The sequence below is a fragment of the Poecile atricapillus genome, chromosome 2 (genome assembly GCF_030490865.1).
Source record: "Poecile atricapillus isolate bPoeAtr1 chromosome 2, bPoeAtr1.hap1, whole genome shotgun sequence".
Lineage (NCBI taxonomy): Eukaryota > Metazoa > Chordata > Aves > Passeriformes > Paridae > Poecile > Poecile atricapillus.
The window spans coordinates 126,883,024-126,910,756 of NC_081250.1; the positions used below are offsets into that span (position 1 = coordinate 126,883,024).

The 27,733-nt window shown below is 36.3% G+C and overlaps 2 protein-coding genes across 3 annotated transcripts; one reads left to right on the forward strand and one right to left on the reverse strand.

Moving 5' to 3' along the window:
• Nucleotides 1-47: 47 nt before the first annotated feature.
• Nucleotides 48-7,094, reverse strand: SLC7A13 (solute carrier family 7 member 13). Its single transcript, XM_058833386.1, has 4 exons — nucleotides 6,297-7,094; nucleotides 3,727-3,858; nucleotides 1,695-2,059; nucleotides 48-956 (listed from the first exon to the last, which is right to left on the reverse strand). The coding sequence occupies exons 1-4, from the start codon at nucleotides 7,018-7,020 to the stop codon at nucleotides 711-713; spliced, it is 1,467 nt and encodes a 488-aa protein (XP_058689369.1). The 5' UTR covers nucleotides 7,021-7,094; the 3' UTR covers nucleotides 48-710.
• Nucleotides 7,095-9,272: 2,178 nt separating this feature from the next.
• On the forward strand, nucleotides 9,273-27,710 carry LRRCC1 (leucine rich repeat and coiled-coil centrosomal protein 1). Of its 2 annotated transcripts, XM_058833384.1 has the most exons (19): nucleotides 9,273-9,569; nucleotides 9,649-9,854; nucleotides 10,218-10,283; nucleotides 11,033-11,200; nucleotides 13,033-13,202; nucleotides 13,295-13,504; nucleotides 14,273-14,475; nucleotides 15,181-15,340; nucleotides 15,697-15,845; nucleotides 16,873-17,077; nucleotides 19,387-19,526; nucleotides 20,288-20,489; nucleotides 21,603-21,788; nucleotides 22,969-23,143; nucleotides 23,858-24,021; nucleotides 24,850-25,058; nucleotides 25,244-25,381; nucleotides 26,716-26,851; nucleotides 27,459-27,710. In XM_058833384.1, exons 1-19 carry the CDS (start codon nucleotides 9,520-9,522, stop codon nucleotides 27,588-27,590), a joined length of 3,069 nt encoding a protein of 1,022 aa, XP_058689367.1. In that variant the 5' UTR covers nucleotides 9,273-9,519; the 3' UTR covers nucleotides 27,591-27,710. The 2 variants fall into 2 exon arrangements, with proteins under 2 accessions (XP_058689367.1, XP_058689368.1); XM_058833385.1 differs by lacking the exon at nucleotides 25,244-25,381.
• Nucleotides 27,711-27,733: the final 23 nt, after the last annotated feature.

Below are 27,733 nucleotides of genomic sequence, written 5' to 3' on the forward strand. Positions count from 1 at the left end.
AAGATCTCAGTCAACTTTATGATATTCTTCAAAGGCTTTTATTAAAAATAAATTAATGCCAAAAAAGGTAGCAGATGAAAAGAAATATAAAGTCTTTAAAAACAGAAGTTCTAATCAATGAGCTAAACTGCAAACTAAGAATAATCCAGACAATTTAGTTCAAAGTATGAAAATGTATTTTTATAATGATGCCATTAGGTATTTATTCAATTACTGTATAATATTGATAATTACTTTTGCTGTGATTGAGTCTTATTTCTATTATTGCATGACTTTACACAACTTTTAACTGTGTTTTCAGGATCAAGAGACAGCATTTTAAAGATTTTGCAAGTTTATGAGAGATCCTTTGCACCTATTAAATTATTATAAGTATACAATTATGTATTTATACAAACAAAAACAAACATATATACATATTAACTTATTATGCCAATGCTATAGTTTAGTTGATGAGGAGGTGCTAGGTCATAGGTTGGACTTGATGGTCTCTAAGGTCTTTTCCAACCTAGTTCATTCTGTGCTTCTGTGATTCTGTGCCTATACATACATATATGTGCATGTTTGCAATATATGTGTATACATCTATATCTGTATATGCATACATGCACACCTATATATCACACCAACATCTGAATTGTACTGTTACAGTCTCAGTTAAACAAAATCCTCTGCTGGCTCTTATTTGTGCTGAGATTAAATATCTGCCATTATTCACATTTGCCCTCAGCAGATCCATCAGCAGGACAGACCTCTAACAGGAGCTGCAAGTGGCAAGTAATTTTATCAAGAAATGCAAAACGCAATTTAAAATGTATAAAAGGCAGATAAACAATAAGACTTCCAAGCATAAACAGGAAACCATAAACATATTGCAGGTTTGGAGACCAGACTATGGGAGCTAGAACTAGGAAGAAAGACATTGCCACCATCATAAATGGAATTGGTAAAAACACCTGTAAGAGAAAGAAAAAAAGTGGTTTAGGAAATAAATGAATCAACTGTGATTTTATGGCTCATTCATAAGAGTAACAATGTGTTCTTTGCCACAGTAGAGTACCATTTCTCATGCTGTTATAAATTCACCCAGGACAAGAGTCATCTGACTCAAATTGCCTATAAGAGAGGCAATTAATATTATTTTCAAAAATACTTTTTTAGGCTCCTTCTATTGTCAAGGGGCAGAGACAGGCAGTACTGGAAATGAATATGATATTGTGGGTTCCTATGAGTCTCTCAGGGCTGAGTGCCTAGAAGCCTTCACAATAAGCATACATTTCTAATCCAGCTTTATGACTGCTGGAGTAAGAGGAAATTCAACCTATCCTTAAGGCCTGTGATTGTGTCAGGGAAGATGAGAGCAGATCAAAGCTGAATTAACTGTGAATGGCAATGGGTCCTATCTATAGTGTTCTTGTTACTGCTTCACACTGGTATGGCTCCACATTGTTTGCACATATCCCCCATTCTGCAAAGAACCATCTCCTGTTTTCAAGTGCAAGTTCTCTGGGGCAGAGACCAGTTTCTGTTCTTTTTACAGTGAAGCAAAATTCTCAAGACTCTAAGCATTGTGATTATTATTTGTATTTTTGTGACTATCCACTTTTGATTTGCACTTGTTCTGTAACTTTTCCATGCTACCCGTGACTCAAAAAAAAATCTATAAAAATATTTTGTAACTTAGACCCATTTACTTTGTATGGTCGATGTAGATGAGGTTCCCGGTATCGAAGTACAATCAGGCTTGCACAAGTCAATCCAGTCATAAGCCAGGCAGAAAATCCAAAGTAATTTGTTAACATAATAAGGTCAGAGGGGATGATAAAAATGGATGCAATGATGGTTGAAAAAATCATGGCTGGTGCTGGAGTACAGGAGTGGACATTAAGCATGGATATTAAAAGAGGTAAATGTCCTGCCTGACTTCCAGCATAGCTTAATCGACCGAGTGTGAACATGCTGCTGTTGAGGGCACCAAATATTGAGACAGCAACAGAGAGAGGAATGATCCAGGCAATAGAGGGGATCACTCGATCAGCCCAAGTGACTGCCACAGCAACTGCAAGAAAGCAAAGAATTAGTGTAGTTCAAATACCATGTTCTGAATAGGTGACAGACTCAACAGGAGCAAAACTTAAAATACAAGCACCTATTATTTACCAGCAATGCCTACTTTTTCATTGCAGTAGTCAAACACTAATCCAGTCCTAAGGGTTTTTCATTCAGGAGCTAAACACTTCCGGGGAGGATGACAGCAAGGAGTGGTGCCTGCCAGAGCAAGCCAGGGAAACCTGCTGGGGCCAATACTACAGTCATAGACTGCCCAGCAGGAGTGAGCAGCATCTCACATCCTGCATCACAAACACACACACCTGGGAAAGGAAAGAAAATTAACTCCTTGGTCCCTGGCATCACCACGGTGATGACACAATCTGCTGCTACAGGAAACTGCCAACGGGAACACATTTACTTTCAGAGATGGGACAACAAATGTGCTATTAAAGATATTTTGCTTTGGGTGGAAATGGGAAATGTGAAAGTTTGTTTCTAAACAATAGATATTCAGTATTGCTTGGAAATTAGCTATAGCTGATATTATAGTGAGGACAATATTTAGTGGGTCTATAACCAAATGCCATGAGGAACATAGGTCTTACAGTGTCCTGTGCAGCACAGGAAGTTATTAGAGATGGGGAAAACAGTGCCTCCCACCTCAAAAAAAAAAAACCCAAAAAAAAACCCCACACAAAAAAAAAAAAAAACAAAAAAAAAAAAAAACAACAAAAAACACATGTAGTGAAGGAACAAGAACAAGCAATGTTTGAAAAAGTGCTATAATTTTAAGGTTATCTTCTCAGCTGGCATAGATAAACACAGATGCCCCAGTATGCATGAAGCTAGTCATGCCAGCTGGCAGCTGCTATTCATGGATAGTCTGGTATTTACTGCCTTCTTCATTGTAGCATGCAAATGATCCATCTCTCCCAGCAGACAGCCTGACACTGGCTGAGTGATAATATGGGGTTACTGAGTGACAGGTACAATATTCTCATTTATATTAGTGAGCTTTTTTCATAGGAAAAAAATTATTGATTCATCCAAATCAGGTATGGCTTTTTTCAGGCCTGTAGGCAAGGTCTCATTACAGTGGGATTTAAAATGTGCTGCTTGGACAATCGAGAAGAAATACAGTTCCCTTTGGAGCTTTTCATGGCCCGCTTATTGGTACAGGTTCTGAGACAGGCATTACATACACTGGAATTCTGTATAGGCTCTTCTAAGAAATCACAATATTTATCATGAATAATACACACCCCAAATGGCTACATTTTTGTGTACATAGTCCTTTCTATTCTCCTGAACATGATAGATTTGTCCATCTCCTAAAGAATAATAGCTTTAGTCTGAAAGCCATTTAGGGAAAGAAGGAGGAGATAGGATTAAAACTGCTGGAAAACAAAGATAATCTCTATACTTGGGGCCTGACTTTCACCTTATTTTCCAGGTTTTAATACACTTCTGATTTCTTTTTTGACAGTGTAGGGAAAAGCCAACAATTTCAACAATCTGCCTGCATTCATCCAACAAGTAAAATTCAAGAATTTTCTGTTAAAAGAAAATTAACCCAAATTTCTGGACTGTGAAGTTAGGTGAGCAGTAGGCATTGATGTCAGATGAATATGTCAATGGGTCAGTCTTTTTCATTAAAAAATATTAAATACATACCTGAGGAGACAATTTCCTTAGGTGTGAGGACAGTCAGATATGAGATGTTCACTAGTAAATAAAAAACAATTACTGCAGGAACAGCTGTCATCACAGTTAATGGGATATTTCTGCTGGGGTTTTTCATCTCCTCTGAAAAATACAATTTAAAGCAACAAATGAAGCAAGCAGTGTAGCTTCTGCAAGTGTTTTTCAGTGGTGAAGCTGTTCAGAATTTGACAAGACTGATATCAAAGTCCTGCCCCAATCCCTAATCATGGCTGCTAAATTCTCTGCTTATGAAGTCCTACAGTGGTTCTCAAACAGGTAAATATCAAAGATTCCTAAACAATTTCTTTTTATTTAGCTATTTTTTAACTATTTTGGAAGGAGGGCTGGATGAGGGCTGATTGATTAAAAAAATTACAAAAGGAGTGATAATTTCCCTTTTAATTGATTAATTATATACTTGACTTACATTAGAAAAGTAATTTGGCAGGAAATTTTCAAGTAGCCTTACTTGACAATCACTAGCTTAAACATGAAACCCTGAAGTCACATTATTTATTCTTACATCACCTCACAAATCCTGATCTGAAACTTACTGAGCCTATTTGCCTATTACTACTCAAAATCTTTCTCTTTGCTCTTATATCAAGAAATATAGAAGTAACAGAAAAGACTGAAAGTATAGACATAAGAGAAATAATGCAGTGGCTTTAAAAGGGGGCCATTTCCAGATGGATTCTGATGATTATTATCTTTTCCAGGCCAAAGATGGTGGAGAAAAACTGTTTAGTGCTAAGCCTGATAGCTTAGAACTACTCTTACCAAACAAAAAACAAAAAAAACCCCAAAAATTTTGCAGATAAATAACTTGGGCACTAGCACACATTCCTGGGCATGTCATAGTCCCAGCAAAAGATGGAGCAGGTTTCCGGAAGCTTAAACCAAATCACCCTCATCTCAATCAAAAAGGCTCTTTTCCATCTTTTTCACTCCTTCCTCTTGTTCCCTCTCAACTTCCCACTTCCCTCAGCATTTACAATTTCCTGAGTTTTACCAGCAAATAACTGATAATGGGAAAGAAGTGAAAAGTCAAATGTGGAGCTTATTTAAATTCTTTTTAGGAGACAGAAATCTGTTTCCTCCTTCACATTTGACTTCTATCTTCTGCTCAGGACACCAGCCTTGAGCCATGATTCTACTATCAGAGAATTTGGGATTTATTTCAGATGTAAGAAATACACTTAGTAATTCTGAGCTCAGAAGAGGATAATCACCAAAATTGCCAATTTAAATTTATCTTTCCATTCGTTTTGTTGCCTGTTCCAGTCTTGCCAGCCAGCTGGCACCTGGTCCATCAGCCGAAGCTCACAGAAATTAAATTATTGTTGAAGAATAGGAAACTCAGTTCAGTTCAGAATTATTGCATAGGTTACATCTGTCTAAACAGCAGTGCTGCCCAAAAGCGTATGGCCTTTATCAGTACTCCTAACTGACCAGAATAAATCAGTATTTTACCATAAATCTTGTATTTTCTCAGGCTTACAAAGCCAAGTGCTTGCGTTTAAGGAATCCCTAAGGTTTCAAAACCATACTTTCCTGATTTATATGATTTTTTTTTTGTTTAACTTGCAGCCTATTTTTAAAGCTGGAGGACCTGGATTATAAAGACAGCAGACAGGTTTTTAAACATTAACCAAATTTTCACATTATCCTCACCACTGAACTTTGTGGTATGTATTTAACACATTCAGTTTATTTAATATTTTACATGATAGAGGTTAATGGATACAAACGGTTAAAGATATGACAGCAATATCCACTTGCTTACAACGTAATTCCATGAATCTGATGATACTATAAACCTATATTGATTTAACTTGTGATGTGAGTAACTATCATTATGAACATAATCTCTGTAACTTTCATGAAATTCTCATTTATTACTGCCACATGTCAGCAGATACAGAAAAGGGAAGTAAATAGATATTCAAAAACCTTTTGAATGTTAAAATTGAGTTCTGTGAAAAAATGTATACCACATTCCATAGACCTCTCTTTACCTTCTATTAGTCTTTAAAAGTCTATTTTCATATGAAAATATATCCCATAAAATTACTACATTCTAACAAAACTCAAAATTAATTTGTCCATGTTCAAACTAGCTGCACAACCTCAGATGAGGCATAGATATTTAAATATAAATTATCTATGGACACACAGATTGGCATGGATAACTTAATACTTTCCTAAAAATACACTGACATGGACATTGAGAAAGACAAAATGCAAATTTTTAAGGTATGAAAAATTCTGTTTATGCATGAGATTTAAAATTAACTATTATGATTTCTATTGTACTTCCCTGGAAATGTCAGCTTCATTTCGCACAAAAATTTAAAAAATTAAAAAATAGGAATTTTCCCTAGAGAGGAACAACACCTCTTCTACCAGCCCCAACAAACACTCATGTAAAATGTGAAGGACCCTGTGGTCTTGAAGCAAAGACAAGTTCTCCCAAAACAAGCTGAGGAACACAAGAAGGAGAACTGCAGAACCAAATCTGAAGAAGAGGAGCAGAATACCTGCCATGTAGTTGAGGGACCACCAGCCGCCGTACGCGTACAGCCCTTGGAAGAAGGCTTCAGCAACCTGTGAGGCGTTGGGGATCTCTGAGCTGAACATGTCCTCAAACCTGGCTAGAGTCTCCTTTTGCCTGGCAACAAGCAGAACTATGCCACCGACAGCAATCACAGACAAGGCCATCATCTTCAGCAGAGTGAAAACTGCCTGCACCCACGCAGCCATTTTGACGCTGAGACCATTCAAAATCCCCAGGGACCAAAGAACGGCCAAGGCCAAGCATTTCTTCAACAAGTCTGGTGTAGGACAAATGCCATAGAAAGGCTGCGTGGCATATTCAGCGAACAGCAAGGCTCGAGCAGCATTTGATGCTGGCTTGGTAAATGTTGATGTCCAGATAAACACAAATGCAGGTACGGATCCAAGGCCTCTTTTAATATGGCTGTATTCTCCTCCAGAGAAGGGCAGAGCAGCTCCCAGCTCCGCATAGCAGAGAGCACCCATCAGAGAAACAAGCCCAGATGCAGTCCAGATCGTTAGTGCAACACCAACATTGAGTAAGGAATGTTTTAACACCCCTGTGGGAGACACAAAGATCCCTGCTCCAACAATTGATCCTATAATAAAACTTACCCCATCAAAATAACCTATATTTCTTTTGAGTTGCATCTTGGCTTTTTCTTTTCTTTGCACATCTTTGGGGTCATTGTTTTTTCCTTTTCCCATTTTTTCCTGTTTTTTCTCACAGCAGATTTCACTTTGTTGTTAGCAGTCTGTCATAGTCTTACTTGCTAGTGAAATGTTATGGGAAACTTGGCTTAATCATTCAGAAAAGAGAGCATACTTTGGGTTTTGATGCCTCCTATGTGAAGATAATTAACCAAATACTTCAAGAAACACTGGCAAATCATGTACATGTTGGTTTAATATGTACTTCAGAAATTATTAAGGTCTTCAGGTATTTTAAAAGAAAACAGCATTAAAAAAATGCATGACAAGTCCTCATTTCTCAGATGATTTTCAACAGATTTCACTTTGTTTTATGGACATCTTCAGAGACAGCCACAGTTGTAAGTGTGACTTCTACATCAACCCCAGGGAAAGAGGAAGAATATGGCAGCAAGAGGAAAGAAATCAATCTTCTGTATATTATTGACAGTGACAACTGACATTAGGTTAACAGCCTGGCACTATTTTTCCACCATCCATATAGAAAATGGACAGTGATAACCTGTGATCACCAGTATGTTTTGCCAAAATCTCATCAGTCACTGGTATATTGGAGCTTGTTTATACTTCATTCATTAAACACTACCCTAAAAAGAAAATGATCACCTTTATTCACAGTTTTTTCCTGAGCACTCATTGTTAGACCAGTACTCACACACGTCCTAAGATAGCATTAATCTTCAGATACTGCTGTGAGGGAAAGACGCTGTATCATAATTTTCAGTTCTGCACATGGGCTATGGAACAGAAAGAGGAAGGATGAAAGTTCCCACTGCTGATTTTTCTACATATTTATCAATCTGTGGTGTATTTTGTGTTAGGAGCTTCTCTTCAATCAGATGTGGATATATCATAAACCAATGAATTTTGTACAAAAAAAATGCAACTATTCTTTTTAAAAGATGTAGGGAAAATTGGGCAGAAAGAAGAAAACTAACTGAAAAGAAGCCTAGCATGGACCCTAAGGGTTATGTTAGTGCCCAAACTCCTAACTGTGAAGTTCTTACTTTCTGTCAGTCAAGTTGCAGAACCAGTTTCATCCTGCAGGTCAAAGCTCAGCAGTGCAGTGAACAAAACTGATGTCTTTATAGGGGCCAACTTGAAAGAAACAGGCCTGAACAGCAGGATTTTCACACAAATACAAAGTAAATGCATCTGAAAAGTTAGTTTATATAATATGACATCATGTAAAAGAAACCTATGGATAAAACAGGCATGTGCACAGACTGTTTTATTAATTATTTCAATGACTTAAAGTGGGTTTTCCTTCACCGCACAGAAGCTTTGCAGCATGGTCGGTGACAGAATCTACAGCTCCAGAGTAACTTATAACAATAAGAAAATTCTCCCATTTTCTCCAAATCCCTGCAGTACTCACTAAATACTTTCACCTTGCAGAAATTTTGGTTCTACAAGAAGCACACCTCTACTAACTAAAACTTGCAAACATGTTAAATTGCATTGATTAATTTAATGAATTGTAGTATGTATTTACCATGCATTCTTAATAATTAATAATAATTGAAATATTAATTCTCTGGTATTCATGATCAGGAAATTCATAATTACATATGTTTCAAAAGGTTAAAAAACGTAATTTCTTGTTTTATTTCAGTGGTTTTTTTCTGAATCTCCTTGACTGTGAATGCACACATATTTCTTGATATGCAGCGATCTTCCAATTCTCTTTGTATTCTGTCATGTACAGCTGAATTTGGATCACTATCTTAAAAAAAAGCAATGTTACACTAAATAGCATCTTGAAGTACAGATGCAACTTTTTTTACTGATCATCCTAGCGTACGATTTCTAGTACAACAAAGGCATTTACAGAATCTCCCAAACAGCAGATTAATACGATTTTTTTTACTCTTAACAAAGCTGCCTGATCTCAGAAAGCCTCACTGAGATTATCCCTTGGTGGTTGGGCACGGGAACAGGCTCCCCAGGGAAGCGGTCACAGCTCTCTCAGACACATGGTGTGACTCTTGGGGATGGCCATCGATGATCCCTGGGTGTTCCTTCCATCTCAGGATATTCTGGGATTCTGTGAAAGTCTCTAACACCAGGTGAGCTCTAATAAACACCAAAGCACTCCCCCCGCACCCCGCCCCACGTTCCCCCGGGAAGAATTCAAAGCAGTCCGGTCTATAAACCCGGCCCCTTCCTGGGCCCATGGCAGGAGTCGGCAGGAAAGCGGCAAGAAGGAGACGGCAGGAAAGCGGCAGGAAGCGAAAGAAAAGCGGCAGGAGGCGGCAGGAAGCGCAAGGAAAGCGGCAGGAAGCGCAAGGAAAGCGGCAGGGAGCCCAGTGGAGGCACGGGGCCCGTCCCCCGCTGCCGCTTCCCACGGGCGCGCCTGCCCGCGGCGGGAGCGGGGAGCGGCGGGGCCGTGAGGCGGGGCCGTGAGGCCGTTGCGTCCCGGCCTAAGGCGGGGAGCGGTGCCGTGGGGACGAGGGAGGTTTGAACCGAGGTCCGGTCAGACCGGGGCCCGGCGGGATGGCGGGGATCCCCGGCGAGCTCAGCCTCATAGATAAGGGCGTTAAGAGGTGAGTGCGGGCCGGGGTGAGGGGAGGCCGCGGCGCGGGGCCGAGCTGGCCGGCTGACGGTGGGCGCCTCTCTCCGCAGCTTGCGGGATGTATCCCTGAACTCGGACCTGCACACGCTCAACGCCCACTGTAACCTCATCGCCAGGATCCAGGGGCTCGACCACCTCCGGAACCTGCAGCACTTGGATCTGTCATCAAACCAGATCCGTCGCATCGAGGGGCTCAGTTCCTTGGCTAAGCTGCGCACCCTGAGCTTGTCCTGTAACCTGCTGACCAAAGTGGAGGGTCTGCAATGTTTATTTCTGTCCATTTAGCAAGTTAAAAAGGTTTTCTAAGTTTAAAGTCTTAAAGTTTACTTCTGGAATGTTTGCGTATAAGTAAGGTTGTACCAAGTTAGTATGGGTTAGTATGCTAACTGTTGTATAAAGTAAAATTTAAGAGGAGTATATGTAGTCTTTGTAGGCCTTAGCATAGCAAAATACATTAATTTAGAAGGAAAACCAGATTTTTATATTATGATTATAGTTTAAAGTCATAATTCATAGTTATGGTCTTTAAAGGTTCACTTTGCAAGCTTTGAATTTGATGAAAGCAGAGAATTCTTTTGAAAATTCTACTGTTTCTGTTTTTTCCCCACATTTTGTTTAGGACTGGAAAACCTCTTTAATTTAACTATGCTGAACTTGTCATATAATCACATACATGATCTCTCTGGTAAGTGATATTGCCATGTGCTGTGCAATACAAAACATTTGTCTCTAATTTTGAAAAACTTGAAATACAGTCAAGTGTATTTTCAGAAGTTTCTAGCGCTTCAAGTACCAATTCACTGAATAATTCTAATAAAGGTGGAAATTGCCGTTCTTCTCAGCTTTAAAGCTTTTAAAACTAAAGATTGTTCTGAACTGGAATTTACTCTTCTGTGTTTGGTGAAGCCAAGCTTGTTCAGAAAGTAGTATAGTAAACGTTTTAGACTTACCTACAAAATATTCATATCTTTCATTTTTATAGAACAAAAATGCAACTTTATATAAGATAGAATTCCTTTTCTATATCTCTTTGTTGAAATAGTCAGTTGTTGCAATTTCTTGCTACAAAATCAAGAGAAGTTGTAATGGAAAATAAAAAAAGCATTGGTAACAGTTTTGTTAATGACCTTGTGTTATAAAATGAAACTTCAAAGAAAAAGTTTATTTTTACATGCTTTTTAACAGTCAGAGATTAATCTGTTTCTTTAAAGTTAGGTCACATAACTAGTACACTTAAGTGTTGTACTTGTGGTAGAGTAGCATAGGTAATTGACATGTAGACAAGGATATGGAACAAGTGTTGTTCTCTCATTTCTAGTTATGATCTCTTATTTACTGAATATTTTTTAACAATATGTTCTAAACCCCATAGTCTAGGACTGTAGCAGACAACATTACTTTGTGTTTATTTGGTTTTTTCCCTGAAATTTCCAGGATTTCAATCCCTTCATGGAACGAGACATAAGATTAGCCACATTGACCTTCACAGCAACTGTGTAAACAATATTAATCACTTACTTCAGTGCACAAAGGGGCTGCACAGTTTGGCATACCTCACACTGGAAAAAAATGGAAAAGCCAATCCAGTTTGTCACACAGCAGGTATGGATCTGATCTTGCATAGATAATTTGTGATCATTAGATCAGTGATTTCCTTTCAGCTATGAGCTGTTTTCTGAAGCTTGCAAATTCATTCATAATCTGATCAGCCTGTAGAAATCTACATTCTGTCAAAATTAATTAATTTCCCATTAAAAAAAATCCGTTTTTTCCCCCGCAACATATTCTCAAAATTGTAACTTGTATGCTCTGATAAGGCTCAACACTTTCACTAGTGAGTGCAGAAGAGGGCCACCAACATGATTAGAGGGATGGAGCATCTCTTCTGTGAGGAAGGGCTGAGAGAAATGGGATTGTTCAGCCTGTGTCTTTGCTACACCTGAGAGGAGTCTACAAAAGGAGGAGAGATACTCTTTCCAAGGGCATGTAGTGACAGGACTACAGGTCACTACTCCATGATGAGGAGGAATATCTTCAAACTGGAGTAGGTTTAGATTAGATACTAGGAAAAAAATCTCTACTGTGGAGGGTGGTGAGGCACTGGAACAGGTTGCTCAGAGTGGTTGTGGATGTCCCATCCCTGGAAGTGTTCAAGGACAGGTTGGATGGAGCTCTGAGCCACGTGGTGTAGTGGAAGGACAGGAGTATTAATATAAGCTGGATAGGTGGAGAACTCCAATAATGTACTTAAAGATACTGAACTGTGCAGACAGAGAGCAGGCACAGGATGTGGACAGTCTGCTACTGATAAGGACCACGAGAGAAATGTCAGTGACAGCTTTTCCTTCTTTTCCCTCTGCTTTGGTCAGCAGTGACAGACCTTAGGATCCTCTGCAGTAATTAGCATTTTCATCCAAATAGGTGACAGGTGTTTCACTAGGCAGCATGGAGACAAGTTGGAGAATGCATATGGATACATCACTTTTAGTTGTGTTAGAGCTTCTGGTTTGAGGGTCCATTATTCAGGCCATTAAAATGTTACACTCTAAGTTCAAACAAGTTAAATTTTAACATTCTCTATTGGAGCAGGTTTTTTATTTATAAGAGAGTAAAATCTCTTACAGGAAGGTAGAAGAGGAGGACTGATGCTTTTGCAAGAGTTCAAAGATAATTTCATTACAAGGAGTAGGACAGTAGGAATTAAAACAATACAAAATAGTAACCATATCATGAGCATACAGTTGATACGGGTGTAATGTACGTACAGTTCAAAAGAAACATCAGAAGTTATTGAGGAAAGCCAAATAAGGTTTTAAGTAATGTTTTTAAAGGTCCTCATCATGTTTTACAAATACATTCAGGCACTACAGAAACAGGACTACTAACATTATCTGATTAACTTAGAAAATGCCACTAGTTTTCTTCTGCAAGAGTTTATGTACTTCTTCATATCTATGTCTTTGGTGGCAGCTTCAAAACTGCTGTGTTCAGCAGCCCAAATTCTAATAAATTAAAAATGCTAAATTAATTGGTTTACAGTTTCATAACACCTTATTTCATTCACTGACAAAGGATGAAGTTGCCTAAGCCCTTTCAGAACTTGCTTTTCCATTACATTTGTCTGCCCTTCCACTCGGTACAATAGTTTGTATGCAGTAGGCTGCTATTGAGTGGTTGTCTGTGCAATTACAGTGTGCTGATGGTGGCTGGGAAATCTCTGTGTAGATCAGGACTAGGCAGGCAGCTTCCCAGTTGATTTAATTTGTAATGTTGTCTGTTGAAAGCCTTGAGTGGGGAAAGGTGAGACAATTATAGATTACTCACTACTTTTTTTCTTACATTAAAAATGCAGTGAATCATTTAAGATTATGAGGTACCTAAAATACACCCCCTTGGAAAGTTGATTTCAATTTAACTGTGGTCTTTTTCTCGAGGTTATAGAGAAACTGTTCTTCAGTCATTGCCCCAGCTAACAGCTCTAGATGGAAGAAATATTTCTGGTGAATCAGTGGACCTGGCAGAAGAAAACTGTTCAGATTTGCAGTGTTCAGAAGACGTTTTGGACTCTTTGATTTCACCTGGGTGCCCTTCTTCCCAAGATCAGGTTTGTGTGTACTGGTTTTAAAACTGACATGTTCTATTTTTATATTGCATGCAACATATTAATGCTACAGGGGTTGTCTTTTGTTCTGATAGAACAATGTTCCCTTACTGCTGGCAACACCACACATCGACCAGGCGCTGGCTCAGTTTCGGCAGCGTACGAGGATACCAGTGCAAGGTGCTACCAGCTCCTCCACAGAGCTTGTCTCATCTTCTGAACCTGAGAAGACCGAGCTTGATAAAATATATAGTGAGATGAGGATTAAAAAAATAGAAGATCAGATTTTACAGATTCTGCAAAAGGTGATTTTTTTTCTGTGATGGCGCAGCAAGTTTTGTTTGTAAGGTGCACCTTTCTGATAATGAAAAATTTGCTGAAACAAATTTTACTTTTATACCAGCATTTCTACTGGTATGTATGGGCTGACTGTGCTAATGTGTTCTTAATCATTTTGAGAAGCTGGTAATAGAATAAAAACAAGTCTTTAAAACTGAGGGTTGCACTTTGTATAATGAATCATTCCATACAGTATAAAAACCATAGTGAATAAAAATCACAGTCCTGAAACCATCGCTATGCTAACTGAACCAAAGTAAAACATGAAATGCACCAAAGTGCCTGGATTATACCGTTGGTGAAAATTAATTTCACCAATAGGTCAACTTGGTCTGATATGTTTGTCATGTAATACAGTTTGTGTTGTTAAATAACGTAAGTTTGCCAGGTTTGTTTGGTAGGTGATGTTTGCAAGGCTTTTTTGGTTTTTAAGTACTGTGTTTGTTTTACTTTTTTCACCAGCTGCCTAAGGATTTTACGAAGGTTTGGGTATTTCAAAAGGAAACAACTATGTTCTCAAGCATTCTGGGTTTATTTTAGCTTTAAAACAACAAAATATTTCAGCAAGTAGGGAATGGAAAGTAAATGGAAAAGTAAAGAACTGGAAGCAATTGTTTAGTTTTTGTCAAAATTATTTTGTGTGAACTTTTTTTAAAATAGCACATGAATAAGTGTTGGAAATTAGCCAATCAGAAATTGTAAAATTTATATCTAAAACTTTGATTTCTTCTTAGGTATCTGATAATTCAAGACAGGAAGCTGCTCCAAGTGTTCTCAAAGCTAAGAGAGACACAGATCCAACTTCTGAGAGTGAAAATGAGAGTGGAAAAGAGAACAACAGAATGGTCATGAAAGGAAGCAAGATCCCCACTTACCGTAAAACTGCCTTATCTGCAAAAGGTCATGCAAGTCATCTAAAGAAGAAAATAACTGACAGGTATCCCAGTGTTTACTATATGAAGCCAAAATTAATTAAACTGAATATTTCCAGCATTAAGATAGTTTTAATTTGAAACATGTCACTGAAAGTGGTAGGTTGAGTAAATCAGGTCAGTTAATAGTGCTCTGAAAATGAGTGGCTACTGAGGCTTCATTCAGTTGTTTCCCCATATTTGCTGTTTCTTTCTTCAGATGAGAAGGAAATTGAAGATTCCAAAACAACACTTCCAAAATCCTAACAGCTTATATTTCTATTTTTATTTTAAATTGTGGTGACAAAAGAATTCTCCACAGATGGAACTGAAAAAATAAAAGATTCATGGTGTCAGAACAGTGGTCAAGAATATATATCTTTGATGAAGCTGAGGATGCCATCGTGATTTGTTTGATTTATATAGTAAATGTCAGAAGTGATGAGTAGAACACAATACAAATTGGAATATATTTGTTCAGTCACCTGCTGCAGCTCTACAACTACTCTACTCTCATAAAATTATTTCATGTGTATGTGGTCTTGAGATGGTTTTAGGTAGCATCTACTAGTTGTAAGTACCTTTTTAGAGCTGAATATTTGAATTTAGCTGTTACTATGGTCTGATTGCAAATTATTTTCAAATTGGTTTTGAACTCTCTACTATTCAGCTGCTGCACAGAAATGTAATTTCTTTTCATTTAAAAGTTACTGTTTAAACTCTGCTTATAGAGGAGAGAAGAAGAGTTCCTCTAAGTGTCCATGCTCCAGTCAGAAAGACTGTCATTTTAAAGTAGTGGGAAGAAAGACTGAAATACTAACTGGAAGACAGAGCAATATGGAAAAAGTAGAAGAATGTAAATCAAATCCCATAGAGGAATCAACATACCAAGTAGGTTTTGCATCACTTCAAGTTAAATATGAGTATATCTTCATCCAAAGCCAAACATATGTCTCCTGGTCAAACAAATACTGCAGGTGACAGAAATAATTCCATGTAGATATTATCAAAAGTAGTGGAGTTCTTATAGTGTCAACTGGGAGAGGATGTTTGTTTTTTTTTTCAGTTTAATGGGATTTTTTGGCCTGGTTGCTTGCACTTTGTTCCATCATCCATGAATTCCAGAAAGACAAAAAAGTATTGTTCTTGCCAATTTCTTTTCTTGTTCAGTTATAAATACTGTTTGTCATTTTTGGCTACGCTTGAATGTTTCTCAGTAAGTTCATGCTTATCACATTCTTGCTAAGGTACTGATTCAAGAGCTGGATCAGGAGAAAGAAAGGAGGTGGAAAGCAGAGCAAGCAGAGAAGAAATTATTAGAGTATATCAGTGAGCTACAGAAGCATTCAAAAGAAGAAAAGAATATTCAGAGTATGGCTGTTTACACTAGAGACAGGTAGGGAAACAGTGCTGTAGTCTAAGAGTTTGTTTTGGTGGGTTTTTTTAGTTTCCAATAATTCCTTTTGTAGGCTTAAGAAACAAGGACAGCTTTAAACAATATACTTGGAAAATAAGGCATCAAGAAACTGCTAGAATTTGTCTCAGTATTACCTAGTGAAATTCCCTTCTGCAGCTTTCTTCCTGTTCTTGTAGAATAATATCAGTATGCCACTTTCCTCCATTTCTAGACATTACTTTCCAAGCAATCTGTATCATAACTGTACCTTCACTTCAAGCTCTAGTAGCTGTCCCATATCGTAACTTCTGCCTTCTTCTTCTGTCCCAGTCTTCCTTTCCACATATACCTAGAGTGGTCTTTGCTTTTATCTGCACAGCACATTAGAACAAAAATGTTTCTGGCAGGCAAGAGTTGGCCCGTAGGGCAGGACAGGACTAGCACATCTTCAGAGAGATGGTTGTCACCATGCTTGTGTGTTCTGAGCAGCAGCCTTTTTTACAAAAAAATTCATTTTTGGAGATGTCTGCTCCATTTGTCTTTTTCATAACTGCATTGTATTTAACAAAGCCACATCTTCTTTCTTTTAGGAAAAACCAAGCTACATGCTTCCTGAGTTACCATCGATGACTGACTGTGAATATTTCCCCTTTTCCCTATTTGTTTTAGGTTCACTTCCTACCTTTATTTTATACCCATCTACATTTATACCATCTTCTGTTGGACGCTTATTATGTTCCTTGTAAAGCAAAGTAATACTGGAATCATTTCCTAAAGGTTGTATCTATGAGGTTGTCTCCATCTCAGGTTTTTTAAAATGAATTTTCATATAGTAATGCTACACATGACTTAAGTAATAGTTTACGTGTCTTTAGACAGTTTTATGTGGCAATGCTGTAAATAGTAAAACTCAGTGGTAAACAAGATATGTCACTACAACAGCTACTAATGCCTTTTTCTCAATGTATTTGGCATCAAACTTCTAAGTAAAATGTTTGTAATGCAACTTTATTGTGTTTATTCTCAGGTTAAAGGAATTGATATTGAAAGAGAGAGATGCCAAAGCAAGACTGCAAGCAGATGTCCAGCAGTTGAAAGGTGAAACTGAAAGACTTACTAATGAGTTAAATCAGGCAAGAAATAAAGAGGCAGCATACCAGAAGTCCATGCAAGCTTTAGAAGAGACACTATCCAAGATGGAGACACAGAGATTGCAGCAGCGAGCAGTAGAGGTCAGTATTTTTCATGAGTAAATAATGCAATGGCAACAGGGTGGCTATCATAGTCCTGAATACAAAGAAATACTAGATTTTACCAGCACTGAGTCTGAGTTGTCCACAATAAAACCTGGGGCTTTTTTTCTGCATAGTAGTATTTAACAACAGGTATCCATTTTAATTGTCAATTAATGTATTTTATAAATGGTGGTCTTAAGATAAAGGAGAAAAGTCCTATGTATTTAACACTGAGAGTTGATATTTTCTGAAAATACAGAGTGACAAAGACAAGTTTTTAAAGTTGCTAAAATCAATAGACATCTTACTACTGGAGTGGAAATCTAGTGGTTCTGTTTTGCTGATCTAAAGAATTAGATGTTTTTAATTACAACCAGAACAAACCAGTAATTGCTGAGAACGTTATAGTTTGTGTGATGTTTTGTGTGTGTTTGTTTGTTTGGGATTTTTTGGTTTTGTTTTTACAGCTGGAGAAGATAATGATAATTTAGTAGTCAGAGGATCTTTGTTGTGTATACAAATATATAAGATCAAGATGTTGGACCAGATACTGCCACTATTTCTTTCTGAAAAATTAATTGCTGAATTTTAAGTGTCCTCCAATATTTATTTATTTTGTTTGTTTATATTACCATGTTAGTCCATTCCTGTGTCACTGAACTTAGAGAAAATTAATCTGAACACATCCATCCTGAAAAGTCTTTGAACTGATAGTATGGTGCTCTAGGAAGTGTTGTTGTTCAGGTTCCCTGAAAGTAATGAGAATCATAGAGTGTGCTGATAGACAAACTGCAAAGTACCATCCAAAACACCCTCTACTTTAGGCTTCTGTTTGGGCACTTGAGTGGCTCTTTCATTTCTTCCTTACCCTGGAAGTTGTCATGGAATCTAGAAGTGACCTTCTGTTTAGATCAGTTATCTACCTGTCAGTTTGAAAAGTACTAGATTTAGTGATTTGGAGAACAGGAGAGTGGGATTTGTAAATATGTGTGTGGTTTTTTCTGTCCTAAAAGAATGGAAACACCTTATTGATGTATGAGGTTTTTATTTTTCCTTCAATGACTTTGTAGAAATAAGTAATCTCCCATTATTAAGGGACGGTCTTTGTTCTTGTCTTTAAGATCCTGTAGCAAATACTCCTTAATAATTTCAAAGAATAATCATGATGGTCTCAAAACTAAATCCTCTTTCTGAATGTTCAGATTTAATATACCTCTGGCCTATTTTATCAATTCCAAGATTAAGAAATTCTAGAATATTTTATAGGGCTTTCTCACTGTACCTCCTGGCAATTACTTTCAGAGGTAAATTATGGTTACTCCACATAGCCACCAGTTTCTAAGGCCTTCAGGCAGCATTACTAGATGACTTTTTGGAGGGATTCAAGATGAGTAAGTTTACTGTGCATCTACATGCATACCCTATTCCCTTGTTCTTCCTTGGCATTTTTGTCAAAATGTGTTCTTGCTTGACATTTTTAAGTGCTTCAATTTAGGAGAGAATTGCTTCACTTCTTCCACAAAACTAAAGAATACAGTGTGGTATATCTAAAAGTTACTCATTAAACTATTCATGAAAAGGCTTTAACACGTAGAACATAAGAACTCAGCCTTCTGAAGTGTCCTGATTTTGAATTACCATTTAATGAGTAATCAAAACCTTTTTTGTAACATTTTTCATATCTTTTTTCTTCATGTTGAATCAGAAAAGAGTTTTGTATTTAAAAGGATTAAGTCTATAAAATGGAATTATTCAAAAAAGCTTGCATTGAAAAATGCAAGTGGAAAAAGTGGAGTATGCCATCTGGTGTTTATACTGATTCTACATTTTTTGCAAAATCATTATAGAAGCAGCTCTGTTCAGCAACTCTAAACTATACAAATCAGAAAAATTGAGATTTTTTTCAAAAGTGGAGTGGTAAAAAAATGAAGTTAATGTTGAATACATCTAAAAATGTTTGAAACTAATAAAGTATTACAATAAATGAGTTTCTAATTGAGGAAATCGTTCTGCCAGTGCACTTCTTCAACTTCTGCAGGACACCTTGAAGTTCTTTACAAATTAAGTAAATGCCCTTGGTTTTTTATTAAGGTTGCTTTTTGAGTTGTAGGAAGTTAAGACTTTATTTTAAACATCTTGTCTTAAATTTATTCAAGTGTTACAGTATATTAAGAGAAAAACAAAACCAAACAAAAAACCCCAAATAAAAAACTCTTAGAAAACACTTGTTCCTTTGTGTTCTAGTATAAAACATGAAGATTAGATTATAGTTTTAAGAAAATCTTGCTCTTGTCTGAATGACATAGATGAAACAGGTTCAAGAAGCAGAGCTTAAAGCATCAGCAAATGAAAGAGAGGTACAGTTACTTCGAATATCTGTCCGACAGCAGAAGGAGAAGGTAAAACAACTACATGAACTTCTTGTATTAAGAGAGCAAGAGCAAAGGTACGGGGTCAATATTTTCTTTTCACAAGTTAATAGAGATGCTTGTGTTGCCGGCATGTTTTGTTTAAATGTGTTCTTAAGTATGGATGTGTTTTTGTATGGGTTTGGTTTGTTTTGGGTATTTTTGATTAGTGGAAGAGATGGTCTTTGTAAAAATGTAGATGTCTTCCCATGCATTTTCCTGCTCATTTAAGAGTATCTTGTAGATTCCTGACTCATAAGTTCATGTAGGCAACTTCTGGCCTTTCATGTGAAAGATTCTTGTCTTATAATATGGCTGAATTCTTTATTTTAAATACTTGATCTGTAATCCAGGAATAATCAGATAAAAATAAAATTGTATTTGAATTACTGTCTGAGGAGCTGCATATGCTACAGTGACACAAAGTGTTCCAAAAAATCAGTCAGCCTCTGCAGTATCTTGCTTGTTGAGTGGAGGGTGAGTTATGTGCCTGGCTGTTTTCCTCTTTGAAAATTTCCCTTTTTTAGGGAATACTTGAGGGTAAGCACAATTGAATAATTTCTACAAATGTTTGAATTAAAAATTAAATTCCTTAGGGTATTTTTAACAGCAGTCAACAGAATTTTCCTCATGCCAGGACCATTGTCAGAGAAGACTGAAGCCTGGCTGTGAGATGAAGGAATTTATCCTATTTATCACGTAATTCGTTATCCTTGTTCAGTAAGACCAAGTAAATGAATTAAAACAGCATTGTGAGATCCTGCAGTTCATGTCTCAAGTGTATGCTTGGTAATTTCAGGAAAGAACTTGGAACCCGAGTTGCTTTATATGGACCTGAATTTCAAGATGCTTTGTCAAAAGAAGTGGCTAAACAGCAGCAGAGGGATGAACAACATGTTAGAGAATTGCAGGAGAAAATTAACATGTCAAACCAGAAGTATAGAGAGTTAGAAGATGAATTTCGTTTAGCTTTAACCATCGAATCAAAAAGGTTTAAAGAGGTAGGAGAACATTTCATCTCACACTAGGTGGGGTTGCAGTTCTCTTAAACGTGTTGGGCTTGGGTGGATATTCTGGGTGTGTTTTTTTGGTGTTTTGTTAGGTTGTTTTTTTATCCCTATGATCTTTGCTCCAAGGATTCATGCAGAAATACTGGTAGAAGGGTTTGAATGTCAGTGATTAGAATAATGACAGCAAATGCCAAGTTAGCACTCAAAAACACCAGCATTTTTGTTCATATGTAGAACTTAATCAAAAGAAATTTTCAACCTGCTCCCTATCTGATGTTATTAATTTCTTTTAAAATATGTTTGCCTTCAATTAAAATATATTCAATTACAGTAAATTTTTGGTTTGTGTATTGATAAGGTTATTGTTAAATATATATACACAAGTGCATTTAATAATACCATTCCTTATTGTGTAAATTTTCAAAATTGAATTTTGGATATACATTTTGTAACTCAAATTCAAAATTTGCTTGCTAAATTCCTTAGAAAATTTATTTCTGTGGCAAGTATTTGCATTTTTTTATATGCTAAATAAAATATTAAATACTTGCCCTTAAATTTGGTTTTCTTTGCTTTGAGTAAGTTTTAAATAGATGGGAGAAGAGGAGAAAGAAAAGACAGGGGTTTTACCCTTTAGGTCTTTCTGTTGCAAGAAAAAAAGGCTTGAATTAACTTTGTCTTTCATTTGAGATTTTAGTGTCAATTTTAACAATGAGATTAAATCAAGGCCTTGCTTTAAGTTCCCAAGTATGTTTTTTCTGCTCTGCTTCCCATCCACCCATGATGTTTTTTTGCTCTGTGTGTGAGGTTTGTTGTTTTGGTTTTGGTTTTTTGTTTGTTTTATTGGGTTTTTTTGTAAATTTTTTTTATGTTTTGTTGGGTTTGGGGGTTTATTTACAAATATGTAGCTGGGTAGAACCAGTTTTTCAAGTTGAAGTTTCACGAACAAACCAGGAGAAAACTGGTTTCAGATATTCACTAATTCCATATACAGTAGATGAATTTCTGTGTTTTCACGTGAAATTCAGATGTCACCTGTGTTTATATATACACTGTTTTTTCCAAAAGTTAGCATTTTTCAAGTCTTGTATTATAAAATTTTAGGTAAAACAGGGTTTTGAAAAAGCTTCTGCTGATCTAGTTGAACATAAACAAGCCCTCTTTGAGTTGGAACGAAGGGAAAAAGACATGGCAAGTCTGATCCAAGACCTGACAAATTTAGTGGAAGAACAGAAAGCAAAAACTGCAGAATTAACAAAATCAAACGAGGAAGTTACAGCAAATCTAAAGGTACTTGTTTCTAAACATTTCAACTACATAGATTATTTTTTGTAATGTTTCATTTATAAAAGTTAATGATTCTACACAAGCTTGGTTAATTAAAAGACACAGGTTTCCTATTGCACTAAAACCTAGTAGTGCACATCAGCCTTTATTCTTGCATCTTGCACTTCGATTTCTCATAAATACTGCTCCCCGTATAGAAAAATGTAGACTCATTCATGTTTTGCAAAGTGCACTCCTTGCGCTGTGAGCAGTAGTAGTTGGTCAATCAAAACTACATTAATAGCCCTGACCCCTTGTAAATTCAAAGAAATGGAACATGCTTCTGCACTGGTCACTGTATATGAAGTAAAAATGTAATTGAACAAATAATGCAGTGTAGTTATTAGCAGCTCAGTATCTCCTAGTTGTATAACATTAGAAGTATGATTCATTATCTACTAATAGTCAAATTTTAATCTTAAATACTGTGGGCACAGTTGCTTTGTGGCAACATATTCTAGTACTATTCTATTATCCATAAATAATTTTTATAAATCTTAAAGATATAACTTTTGAATGGTTGTGTGATCCAGTTCAGCTTTGTGCTAATAGTTGGGTGCAGCACAACCCCTGCACAGCTGTTTCTAATCTCCCTTCTACATTTTGTTGTTTTTGTTAGGGTGCCCAAACATTTTTTTGTTGTACAGAATAAGATTCTGCCAGTCAGTGATGCTTTTAAGAACAAAATTGAAAAATACCTATATTAAATAGCTGTAATCTATAAAACAAAAAGTAGCTTAGATAATAGAAGATAAATGTATGTCATTGGAAGTGAAAGTACATCCCAACTTCTGTCTTCTTCTGATTCAGTTTCTGATGTCTTTACTTTCTCTTTTGCTTTTCTTGACTTGTGCATTTATAATTCTGAGCAGGTTTTTATGATGACATTGATATTTTAGAGTGGGTATTTAGAAGTCAGCTTTATAGTTTCCTGGGATTGAAGTATGTCTATTTGAAGCAAACATTTGTGTTTCACAACTGGAATGAGATGCAGATAGAACCCTGAATGCAAGCACCATATTTTTCAGTTACCTTAATTTGGTGTATATAAGGATTACTTTCCTAACCCCTTAGTATTGATTTGAAATTTTGACTGTTGTTTTAAATTATCTTTTCTGTCTTTTCCCAATGTTTGTTCACACAGTGTCGAACTGGAGAGCTTGAAACTGTGATTGAGGAGAACAAACAAAAGGCTGTTGAAGTTGAACTTCTAAAAAAAGAAAATGGAAAACTTATTTCCCAGCTTACAGCCCAGGAATCTGTGATTGATGGATTAAAAATGGAAAGAAAAATATGGGGGCAGGAGTTGGCAGAACAGGGTAAAATAGTGGGGTTTTTTCTTTTGCAGAAAAAATTTTGTTGTTCAATATCTTACATTTCAAATAAACACTCCAGTATAGTTTTAATCATGACAGGGTCCTTGGGTGCCTTCCTGATCTTACCCAGTTGTAAAGATGATGTGCAAAAATAAATGTTCTGTGGCACATGGGCTAGTACAGGATCTATAACAGCAATTGTGGGAGACAACTGTGAATACAGTTATCTGTTTCCTGAAAATGTGAAAATACCATAAAGTTGTACAAAGAACTTTTAAACATGAAGCTCAAAAAGCAAGGATCTGTAAATAATGTTATGTAATGCTTCTTGTCTAGCAGGGAAGTCTAATATGGAAATTTCAGTACGTATCTTAAAAGAATGTTAAATGCTGGGAGAAAAAAAAAGTTTGGGCATTTTTCTCTATTCCTGTGACTCAGCACCACCTTGTGGTCTTTCGGGGTCTGTAAGAATTATTGTCAACTATTTTTCAGAGAAGTTTTCAAAAAGGATAAAACACAGACTTTCAGTTCTGCATTTCCTCTTAAGAGTTACCTACCTACAGATTAAATCCCTACAGTGTTTCCAGTGGGGAGAACAGTCAATACTTTGGTTTGTAAAGTTCTCACCTTCACCAGCCCAATCTCCCAACATTCCACATCTTGAAATCATGTATAAAATGAGTTTCTGTTGTAATGTGAATATCTTCTTTTGTCCAGGAGCTCATCTTGCACAAGATCGGGGGAAACTGGAGGCAAAAATTGAAGTTTTAACAAATGAGATTGACACTTTAAAAAAGCAAAAGGAACAGGACAGTGATACCATAAAAATTAAAAACAAAATTGTGGATGATCAGACAGAAACAATTAGGAGATTAAAAGAAGTAAGTGCCATATCTGACAATTTGTGTACTTAACTTTCACTGTAAGTCTTAATTTTAGCTATCACAAAGCCTGTGATAAAAGCTGGGTCTGCACTCACAAATCACAATCAGGCTGTCAGTGGCAATTCATTTCACTGAGAGCAGAAGAGAGCTCTTTATTAAATTGATGCACAGTGATGCTGCTTCGAATCTCTCATTGAACCATATTTATGTACAGATTTTATTCTCTTTGCCTTGCTTCAGTTTAGTCTCGATAATGATTTTGAGAGAGGTGAAACTAGGATAGCATAATTCTTCCTGAGTGTTTAAAAGAAAAGGAAAAACAATTTTTAAGTTTGCTTCACATTTATTTTACAACATAAATATTTTTTCTTTATTTGTTCTTGCAAAACACTATTTTGGCAGCAGAGGTAATATGTTTTGTCCCAGTAATTCCATTTGCCTCATTTAAGGAATTAAAACTTTAGCTAATTAGTCAAAATTCTATAGCATGTTACGTCAGATGCATTACTAATTGATACAGATTGTGAACTCAGTGACTTACATATAAGTTGTTTATTCAAATTTTATGTAGAATAAGAATTTAAAATAACTTTTTTATTATCTTGCTTTCAACTTCAGATTTATGTTTTGATGACTTTTTTTTAATTCAGAATTCTTTTAGAGGAAGATTAAGTAACTGAGTATTACTTTACTAAGTGTTCTTCATACATTCAGAAGAGTAAACTTTAATGTTCTCTGCTTTATTCCATCGTAGACTAAACACATTGTTACACAGGGGTAACAGTAAAGGGAGTTTATGTGTTCTAAAATATTTATCTTCTAAAGGGCTTACTAGAAAAAGATAAGCAAATCAAGAAACACCATGAAGAAAATTGGGAAGCTCAGAAATTGCTTCGAGTACAGTTGGATGAAAAAGCTGCTGAATGTGAAAAACTAATAGAAAAAATAGAAAGGCAAAATGAAAGAAAAGAGGAATTAAAGCAACTGCTAGAAGAAAAAGAAGTAGAACTTGATGACATTAAGAATGCACACAGGTGATACATGCAAATCACAATAATTCTTTGGTATCATTGTATACAACACTGCTTTGTTCTGTAGTCAGAGAGTACTCGCTATTAAAACTCACAGAAATGAGGAAAAATAGAAGCATGAAAAGCTTTTCTGCCTTCCTAAGAAGTGGTATTTACATTCATTGTAAATACGTACATTTTATTTTCAGTGCACTGAAAAAGAGGTGGCAAGGTAAAGGAGAGCTATTAAGCCAGCTGGAGGTGCAGGTTAAACAAATGAAGGAGAACTTTGATTTCAAAGAGAAGAAGCTGATTGAAGAGAGAAATAAAAGCCTTCAAACTCAAAGGTGAACACTTTAATAGTTTATTTTGTGAGTACTCAGTTATTATAGAGTAGCATTATTAATAACTCTGCAAAAATGCTTGATTTAAGTGGTAAAAGAATGTGTAATACCTTTTTAACTACTTGGTGAGCCCAATTACAAACTTGGCCTAGAAGGAATTCTTGCTGTTGAGGTAACTTACTTCATAGAACTGGCATTCAGTTCCAGCATTTGGCATCTGAACTTCTTAACTTCCATTTTCTTTGAAAATAACCTCATACAATTGGCCTTGTCCATCAACCCAACCAGCCCCCATCCCTTCTGTAGAGCCTTCCTGCCCTCCAGCAGATCAATACTCCTGCCCAACTTGGTGTCTGTTAATCACTGTTTCAGTCTGTGGCTGTTTCTGAATTACCTGTCATTCTTTTCCCATTCAAATAGCAAGATTTTTAATTTATTTTCTTGTTCCTCTTTTACTGCCAAGTTATTTGATCAATTAATAGTTAAATATGAGATCATACAGAAACAAATATTCACCCAGAAAATTATTTCATATGCTTATGGAATGATGGAGAAGTTTGTTAGACCAATGCCTGTGATAAGTTTAGATTCTTACTGTCATTTTTACTTTATTCTTTGGCCCCCTTCTCATGTTTCTTCCTTCCTTCCAGCTATTCTTGAGAAAATACCAGCTAGTTAATAAGACTGCATAGAAAGAAAAAAAAACAGAACCACAAAAAAATCAACAACAACAAAGCCAAACAAAACAAACCACCTCAAATAGTCAGTAGTATTGGGGTTTGGAATTGTTAGAAGATCAGTAGTGAAACCGATATTTTTGTTCTTAATAATTCTGGTTTGTTTCAGAATTTTGTTGTAAATCGATTGTATAAATTTGCCTTGTTTTTTGTTCCTACATATTTAAGAATTATCTCCTAAAAGCAGAATTTACTTGGAGTTAAAGAAATGCTTCTTTCCAGTGAAGGAGACACTGTTCTGTTTCTGTGAGAGACAGGCTCACAGGCCATTCACAGGATCACACAGTTCATTCGCTTCTTGGGAACCAAGAGTGTAAGATGTGTGAAAACAGGTGGAGTTCTTATCCATGTTGACAGTAGCAAGCCCTAATCTTTATATCCTTTGCTAGTGATGAAATGACTCTCCTTAGAGAATGCTAAAGGTCCTGACACGGTGCATAAAGCTAGAACTTGTACTTGAGAAAACAGGACATTTCTAATGCCAAGATATAATTGTCTTCATGCCTAAGTTATAAAAAACCTTATCAAAGGCAGAATTTGACAAAGCAAAGCAGTTATTTCCAGGACTATGATTTTTTTTTTCAATCTTTTTTTTTTTAGGATTGCTGTCGAAAAGCTTCATAAAATGGATAATGCTTTCAGAAAACAACTTGAGTCAGTGTTGGCAGCACATCAGGAAGAGCTCTTGCACCTGAAAAATGAAAAGGAAAAACAAATTGAAGCAGCAAATGAAAAAGTAATTTTAATACTCAATTTATATGTTTATTGTATTTGCATTTTTATTCTACAGCTGCTGCAAGAGTGGTGCCTGGGAGTCTCCTGTTTGAATTTCAGGCTGACTCTGGATGGAAACAGTCCTGGTTTAGTACTCAATCTTAGCGCAGCAAGAAAATCTCTAGACTTGTGCATTGTAATGTTCTATATTCAAGCAAAGCTCCATACTATGCGGCTGTTATGAATCAATAGCTAAACATTCCCTTATCTATACAGGCAAGAGTAATGATGACTATGCCAGATAGATCTATTTAACTCATCCATGCCAACCTTAACTGTTACTGCTTCTGTCATCTACTGCATTCTTCCTTAACATGACAACTGGTGCTTTTTTCCATAATAAGTTTTCTGGATTGATACAGTACTTTCTACCACCCAGGAGACTAATACATTTTTTTAAAGAAAAAAATCTGCTACTGCATCCAGTATCAAAAGTAATACATTGCATATTCAAAGATATAAGCATGTAACTCTTGCATTACTTAGCAGTTTTAAAAATTGCCAAGACTATATGGGTTTAGGTGTATTAAGAAAAGCAAGAATCCTACTTCATCTCCGTGCTTTTTCAGGTCTACTCTGTTGAAGAAGAAATGAGGGAGCTTCTGCAAGAAATGGCAAACAATAAAAAAGTCATGGAAAATAAAATAAGACGACTTACACATGCACTGAATGATATTCAACAAGACTTCAAAGATTATTAATATTTATACTAAAAATGTATATTACACAAGCAGTTTCATCCACTACAATGCACTTTTCCTTGTTTTCTAGAGAATTAAGTTTTTGTTGTATATTTTGATAGTTCAGGGAGCAGGAAAATGTTTCTATACTGTTTTCATAATAA